The 8,245-nt window shown below is 56.2% G+C and overlaps 1 protein-coding gene across 1 annotated transcript in view; it reads right to left on the bottom strand.

The window, feature by feature from the left end:
- The window catches only part of CDH22 (cadherin 22), a 124,377-nt gene that overhangs the window by 21,688 nt on the left and 94,444 nt on the right, over positions 1 to 8,245 (bottom strand). The window contains exon 14 of the mRNA XM_029917960.1: positions 359 to 495. Within this exon, the coding sequence (XP_029773820.1) occupies positions 359 to 495 (137 nt within the window). The remainder of the gene's footprint in view (positions 1 to 358; positions 496 to 8,245) is intronic.

Raw genomic sequence — 8,245 nt, forward strand, 5'->3', positions numbered from 1 at the left:
GCACCTCGCACATCTGACACATGTACACCCTTTCTGCCAGTTTGCTGACAGTCTAGCGCTTCCCCACAAAGACAGGAGCTTTTCTGTCTTGTTCAGGGCTGTATCCCCAGCCTCTAAAACAGGGCTTCGTATGTAGTGGGCGGTCAATAAACGCTGAAGAAAGCAAGCCAGCTTCAAGACCGGCTCTCGCCTTTTGACTTGGGATCCTTCCCAGGTCTTTGTTCCTGCCCATCATCAGCTTTTGCCTCCCAGCAACCCAGCCGACAGTGCCGCATTTCTTTCCCGTTGCCCCGCCCCAGCCCCGCCCCTCACTCAGCCCCGTCCCTCCCCCCCAATATTCGCCCTGCTCCCGGCTCACCCGCCTCCATGGCCAGCACGGTGATGTTGTGCCAGCCGGCGGTCTCGCGGTCCAGCCCCTTGCCCGTCACGATGGCGCCCGTGTCCGCATCGATATCAAAGATCTGATCCAAATCCGAGTCACGGTCAATGGCGTACCTGAGGGAGGCAGGATGGGGCTGATTGGAGGTGTCCTGGCGTCAGGCGGAGCCCATGTCCATGACCCCTCGGACCCACCCTAAAAGAGGGACCACCTGCCAGGGAGAAGCCGGGAGCAGAGAACCCTTTCCAACAGAGGAGGGTGGAAAGGGATCCGAGTTTGGATCTCTACTGCGCCGGTACCTGCTGTGTGACCGCGGGCACCCGCAACCTTTCTGAGCCTCAGTTTCCTCAGCTGGGTAATGGGGCTGATAATTTGCACCCTACAGTGGTGAGGGCTGGAAGTGGGCAAAGTCCGTGGTACAGAGCTATGGCGCTCACTGCACATTCTGTTATCATTCCATAAGAGGTGACCCCAGAAGTGGGCTTCGAAGGGGGCAAGACTGGCACTGGGGGTGGAGGGGACGGGGAGGGAACAGAGGTGCAAAGAATCATTCCGAGAACGGCGGGCAGGGACAGGAATTATGCGGAGAATGGCAAACGGTGCCAAACGCGTAGAACCGGGAAGCGGGCAAAGCGTGGCCCCCGCGCATGAGGGGTGCACAATTCAGGCCTTGGACGTGTCCCGGGGCGCCGAGGGGGGGTTCAGAACAGGAAAGAGGGGGTCGGCGTGGAGGCCCCAGCCCGGGGACACGGGCTGAGCGAGTGTGGTGGCGAGGGGTCCGGACGGGGTGGGGGGATGGCCGGCGGCCCCTCCTCGCCTGCGCAGCACACGCGAGCTAATCTGCGGCTTTTCAGTTGCCGCGTGAAAAAGCCCTTTGTTCCGCCTTCTTCCCGGGTCTTTGTGCGGCGGCTCCAGGCCTGAAAGGCCCGTGTCCAACACATGTCTCCGGCGGCGGCCCAGAGAGGCCCTGCCAGCCCGGGCCGCCGTTTCCCTGCGCTGATAACGCGGGCGGGGGCGCCGCCAGGCTGCGCGGGCCCTCATAGGCCTCGAATGCCAAGCAAGGGCGCATTGTGGCGGCGAGGACAAAGAAGCCTGGCAGGGCGGGGCTCAGCCTGAGCCACCCGGCCCCTCCCACAGGATGGAAAGGGACCCTTTCCCCACCTCCCAGAGGGGAAACTGAGGCCCCAGGAGGTGAGGGCACCAGAATCGCCCCCTGCCGGAGGCACAACGCCCTGGGGTGATCCTTCCGCGGGGCTTCGCTGCATTATCAAACTTTCCCAGGCCTCAGTTTCTTCATCTGTTAAACGGGAATAATGACACCCAGTGGGACTGACGGGTCTGAGATACAGCTGGGTTTTAATCCCAGGCTACTTAATCTACCTGTGTGACCCTGGACAAGTCACTGACCTCTTCGGCCTCTGTTTATCTGGAAAAGGGAGTGATTTATACTCAGCTAACACTGGTATGGGTTAGAGAAGCTAATTCATGGGACTCAGCATAGGGGACAGCCCTTACTCTCTGCATAGTTACGAGGATGGAGGCAAAGGCGGTGAAGGCAAACTGTGTGCCAAACTGTGAAAGGCTGTGCGTATGGGGACAGTGGGCATGACAGCCAGGCTCCCCAGCCCTGCTAACTCTCCTTCCTGCCCCTAAGCTGCTAAACCCACATCCTCCTTGCTCCTGACCAACCTGGGGCTTCCTGACCTGGGTCAAAGTGTATGGGGGGGGGGGGATCCAGACCCAAGACAATACTTCCTTCCACTAGTACAGGACCTAACAGTCTGCAGCCTGCTTTTTTTTCAGCCATCTCTCTGTGCGTTCCTTTATACCTAGACATCGAGTGCCTTCTCTGTGCTGCTCTGTGCTAGGTCCTGGGGATAAAATGGCAAACGAGACAGATGAGGTGTCCGCCTGGCATCCTGTGCAGCTGATGGGATTTCCCCCGTTTTGCAGATGAAGACCCTGAGTCTCAGAGCGGAAACTTGCCAAGCTTAGGACTGCCACGGATGGTTGCGCAGGCCGTGTCCTGCACAAAGGTTCTGGGCCGAAGGGGAGAAGTGGAGTTAAAGTCTAACCAGTGTTCAGCATGCCAAGCTGTGTGTCCTAGCTGAGGGAGTATCTTCTCAGAGACGGATTTTCTCCCTTATTTATGCAAAGATGCCATGTGGGCTAGTGATGACCCAAAATTGCACAGAGACTGTCACAGAATTGGAATTCGTACCCAAATTTGGGACTCTATAACCAGAGTTCTTTTTAGCTTGTTGAACCATCCAAAGCTGCAAAGCACCAAGCCTCAGGTCCCCTTTGCCCCCAGCCTGGCCCTGACAGATATTTGGGTCCAGAGGAGGCAGCTCCAACCTCTGAGTGCCAGCTCAGCTGTCAGGCATCTGGTTTTCCCAGTGGGAGAACGGGGTCCAGGAGAGGGCAAGGGGAGCCAGCCTGGGGCTCCTGATCCCTGGGGGGGTGGGGGGGGAGCCGGCTGTGAGGCAGAGCTTGCAGGAGGATGCCTATCACCTTGCTTCTCCCCATCCTGCTCAGACCTCCCTCCCCATCTCTCTCCTCCCAGCTTTTCTTTTGTTCCCTCCTGGAGAGGGAGGGGGTGGCCGGAATCTAAGTGGAGGCAGCGGTCCCCATGGCCTTGGGGCGGGCCGCAGGGACCTGCCATTAACAGCAAAAGACTTGGGGCTGCAGGTCTGCGTGGCTGGCTGAGCCCAGGTGGTTTTGTTCCAGCTCAGGAAGCCAGCCAGTGAGTGGGAGGGAGGGGTGGAGGGGTGCGGCAGGAGGCGGGGAGCACGGCCTGGCAAACCTGCCAGGCGGGAGAGGGGAGGCTTGTGGACCTCACGTGTAGGTGCATGAGTTGTGCGTCTGGTCTGCGTTGTGGGTGGAAACTGTGTGTGTGTGTGTGTGTGTGTGTGTGTGTGTGTGAGAGAGACCTGAATATGTGAGTGTGTGCATGTGTGTCTGTGTGTCATGCTGCTTTGCTGTTGGAAAAGAAAAGGCTCAAGAGGCGGCTTCTTAGCCCTGGATGTGGATCCAAGGCCACGATGCCCCTGACAAGTCACTTCCATCTTTGAACCTGAATTTTGAGAAAATGCAGATGATAATCCTACCTTGCGAGTTGCTGGGCGGATTAAATGCCTAGCTGGGGGATGAGGTGCCTAGCTGAGCTCCAGGAAAATTACTCCACGAGAGAGAACTATTGTCGTCCTAATTATTATTCAGAACAGTCTGGTAAGGGGTCCACACAGGAGTCCCTTCCACCCAGCATGTGGTCTGTGAGCCCTGGGAGGGGGTGAGGGGGAGGCACCCTGTTTGGACGGCAGAGTATTGCCTGCTGGCTGAGAAGGGCGGGCGGCAGCTGTGGATCTAGAAGGTCCTGTCCCTGTCTCTGGTTCAATCAGCCGGAGGGCAGGCTCGGAACCAGAGCAGGGTGGAGAAGTGCGCCAAGAGGGTGTGGGTAGGTGTCAGCTAGTGTGCGTGCATATGTGTGCATGCTTGTGCACGCGTGCAAGGGAGGCCCCGGGCTGGAGGGCAGATCTGGTGCCCTTCGGCCTAGGATTGAAATCTAGCTGTGTGGCCTCGGGTAAATCACTTAATCTCTCTGTTCTTCAGGTTCCTCCTCTTAAAAAAGGAGATAATGGGGGGAGCCTAGGGGACCCAGTCAGTTGAACATCCAATTTCAGCTCAGGTCATACTCTCATGGTTCGTGAGTTCGAGCCCTGCGTCAGGCTCTGTGCTGACAGCTCAGAGCCTGGAGCTTGCTTCAGATTCTGTGTCTCCCTCTCTCTCTGCCCCTCCCCTGCTCACTTTCTGTCTCAAAAATAAATAAAGATTAAATAAATGTTTTAAAAAATGGAAATAGGTGTGCCTGGGTAGCTCAGTCGTTTAAGCATCCGACTTTGGCTCAGGTCATGATCTCCCAGTTAGTGGGTTCGAGCCCCGCATCGGGCTCTGTGCTGACAGCTAGCTCAGAGCCTGAAGCTTGCTTCAGATTCTGTATCTCCCTCTCTTTCTGACCTTCCCCTGCTCACGCTGTCTCTCTCTGTCTCTCAAAAAATAAATTAAAAATATTAAAAAACTTAAATTAAATTAAATTAAAAAATGGAGCTCATGTCAATACCTACCCCACTGCGTACTGCGTGGCTATGAGAGTTAGACAAGAGACCAGCAGCACAACAGTCACAACAGTACCGCCACCTGCCCTGTACCAACGGGTTAGCTCTGATGCTTTTTGCCAGACCTGTGAACCAGCTTTACACACATGCGCCCCTCAAATCTTCACACCCCCTCCATCCATGTCACAGATGAGGAAACTGGGCTACGAGAAGAAAGGTGCCTTGCCCTGGGTCAAAAGGGCTGGTTAGTGGCAGAGCCAAGTTCCTGGCCCCCATGGGTCCAGGGGCCTCATGCCCAAGAGCACCCCCTCAGGGCCAGCCAGGCACACCTGCAGACACCCCCACACGCTAAACAGCCTCAAATGCTGCTGTTGGCAAGGTTAGGGCGACGGGCGTGGGGAGGGTGCTGTCTCCCGGTCCCAGGTGTGCATGTGGGTCTTCTCCACAGGAGTCTGTGCATGTAGAGCTCACACAGGCATGGCGGCGCTCCCCTGTGGGCTCCCACTCCCGTATGTACAACAGGCTGAACTACTGGACGGAGAATCCCTTCAGATGCAAAAGGGGCTCCTACCCACCAGCAGGGAGTCCTCTCTGCTCACTCCACCCTGTCTGTGACTCTTTCTCCCCTACTCGCCTGCCCCTACCCGCTCCCCCTGCCCTGCCCCTACCTCCGCTTAAGGCACACACTTAAAGCCCCAACATGATGCCTGAGAATTCGCAGGCGGTTAGTACTGGCTGCAGAATGGAGGGTAGAAACGGGTGTCCGGGCCACACAGAAAAATGCTAATGTCCGTTTCCTGAGCACCTACTATGTGCCCAGCAAGCCTCCCTCCAACCCTGGGAGCACTGAGCCCAGAACCTAGTAGAACACCGTAGACATTTAATACCTATGTTTTTGAATGAATGAATGAGGCAGGTACTATTGTGATGCCCATTTTAGAGATGGGAAAACCAGGGCTCGCTGCGGGTCCAGCGATGTTCCCATGGTTCTGTAACTGAGCTGGGGTTCTGAGTCGGGTCCTCTTTGATCCAGAGCCTACGTACTTTGTGCTGCACCCTACTGTGGCAAGTTGGGAGGAAATGAGGTATCTGCTCCCTCTGGTCCCATGCGGGCTTTGCTGTTTTCAGTGTTCAAAGGAGACCCACCAGGGTGTAGGGCTACGCTGGGCTGATCAAGGGCCTGACTGTCCCTCAGAGATGAACCTTCCTCCCTCCAAAGCTTCCAAGGTTTTCCCACACAGAGAAGCACAGAGTCCTACTTCTTCACCTGACATTCTAGGTCCTTCCCAGCCTGTCCCAAGTGCCCTCTGTCCTCGTCTCTGCCCACCCTGACATGAGCTTGTCCGGCTGATCTTCCCGTGGCTGAATCTCCTGGCTCCAGGGCTCTGTTCCTGCTGTCCATTGCTCGCCATCACTCCAACCTGGAGGGCCCTCTCCCTGGCCAAACCTCACCCCTTCAGCCTTTCTCTGGGGGCCCCTGGGGAAGCCTGTGCCCACTCACGTCCATGATGCACCAAGTTCTGGCCCTTCCACGGAGTTCTGTAGTCTTCCAGCCCCCGCCTCAGGCCAAGACTGCTCAGACTTAGATCTGTCACTAGATGCCTTCATGTGGGGGCCTCGCCTTTCTGTCGGCCTGGGTCTGATTCATCTCTGTGCCTTATGCACAGGGGAGGACACCGAACCACACAGAGAGTAAGAAGCTGACGACAATGGGTAAGGCATTCCTTCCCATTTCAAGCTGAATGACACACCTCCTTCCTGAGGGGGAAATGCAACAGTATGAGGCACCTTCCACACCTTCCACTCCTCCTGGTGCAGGAACTCAAAAAAAATCACTCTGTATATCTGCACATATGTATTTCCCTAATGTGTTCGGCAAAATCTCCTAGGATACCACTTAATGTCTTCATCTTCAGGGCTATACCAAGCTGGTCCTGCCTCAGGACCTTTGCACTTGCCATTCTCTCTGCCTAGAATGCTTTTCCTCACATCGTTGCAGGCTGGCTCTCTCTAGATCATTCTGCTCTCAGCTCATTTGTCAACTCCTCGGCTCCTTTCATAGCAGCCCCCTCCTTACCCCTTTACCCTGATTATTTCCTCCATAGCGCTTATCAGCAATTATTTCATGACTGTGTCAACGAACGTTTTACTCCATGTTGACTCTCTCCCCGCCCCAGGAGGCAGGCAAACTCTACGTGGGCAGGACGGCAGGACGAGGTCTTATTACCTTTGTTTCCCCCTTGACTCAATGTATAGGTGGCGACTGGGTCCTTGACCTTTAGAAATCAGGACCTGGCATACAAAGCTGGGCTCTGGGCAGTACCTGTGGCCTGCGAGGAACACTCTGTCTCTCTGTGGCGCCTCACCGGCCTCTTGTTTCCATGTCTGTCCCTCCCCAGCTCTGCCCTTGGCTGGGTCATCTCTGTCCCCTGGCTCAGGGCCCGGCATGAGGAAGACCTGGGTAAATGTTTGTGGTGTTAAATTGGACCGGTCTCAAGCGCTTCTCACAGCCTCCACATCTGAGGAGCCCCAGGGAAGGGCCAGCAAAGAGAGATGAAAGGAGGTGAGAAGCTGGTTTCAAAGTTGGCCCTTTCAGTGCAGATAAAAGCCGGAGGAAAGGGAAGCCAACGGAGGGAAGAGGGAGAAGACTGAGGGGGTATGAGAGCCACATTGCAGGGGAGGGGAGGAGGCAGACGGGAGCACTGCCCTGGGAGGCAAGGGCTCAGCTCCTACTCCTGGATCTCAGCTCCCTGGGAAAGTTCGGGGGCACCTCCTCCCCTCCCTGGGCCTGAGTTTCCTCCCTCCTGGGAGAGGTCTGCGGTCCAGCCAGAGGCTAGGGAAATATCTCCAGAAAGTCCCAACAGCCTGGGTGGAAAGGCAATGGAGGAGCTCAGAAGTGGCAGGATGCCTCTGGCAGTGAGGAGGTCAGGGGCAGCCCAGGCCCTCTGGTCCTCTGGCCAGAGTCTGAGCTCCTCAGCCCGCCCTTGAGGCCTGTCAGACTTTGCTTTTGCTGCCTCATCTCCCTCAGTCCACTGTAGCCATCACGGTCTGCTCTCCTCCAGGCACATCTACCACTCCTCTGCCTCTATGCGGCTGCACACGCGGTTCCTCTGCCCGGAATGTCCTTCGCCTCTTATTTACACCTGACCACACCCAGATACCAGCTCAGTTCATTTCTTGCCTCCTCCAAGGAAGTCTTTTAAGACCCTTGAGGGTATTTCCCAGTCTGGGAGGCTACAGACAGGCAGGAAGGCATCTCTGTGTCCTCACCCAGGGCTGCCATGTAAGATTGCACAGGCTGTGCACTGTGCAACTCTGAGAATCATTCACATGGATGACAATGGGAATGTTCCTCATCAAGAACTGTGCGAAGCAGAGATCCTCAAACTAACTTGCCCCCTCCCTCTCTTCATTGCTTGGCCACAAAGCTGGTTCAGGGGTAACTCACTGATTATGTACAGGGGTTTTAGGGAGGAAGGAGGGAGGTCAGCAATTTCCTTCCTACCTGTTTAACATGGCCATTCCCCCTAGCCCCTGACCTCCTCTGGATCCATTTCTGCTACAGCCTTTCTTCCCTTCTCTTCTATCTGACTTTCTTCCAGCTTGGATCACAGTCAGAGACTCGCCGACCCCTGCAGAACCCGAGCCCTTCAGCTCCCCCTCCCCCCACCTGCCCCTCTCTCGGTGTCTGTTTCTCCTTTCCCTCTTCCGCTTTCTCAGCAAATCCCTGTTTCTCCATTGTCAGGTAGGT

The sequence above is a fragment of the Suricata suricatta genome, chromosome 12 (assembly GCF_006229205.1).
Source record: "Suricata suricatta isolate VVHF042 chromosome 12, meerkat_22Aug2017_6uvM2_HiC, whole genome shotgun sequence".
In the NCBI taxonomy this organism is placed as follows: domain Eukaryota; kingdom Metazoa; phylum Chordata; class Mammalia; order Carnivora; family Herpestidae; genus Suricata; species Suricata suricatta.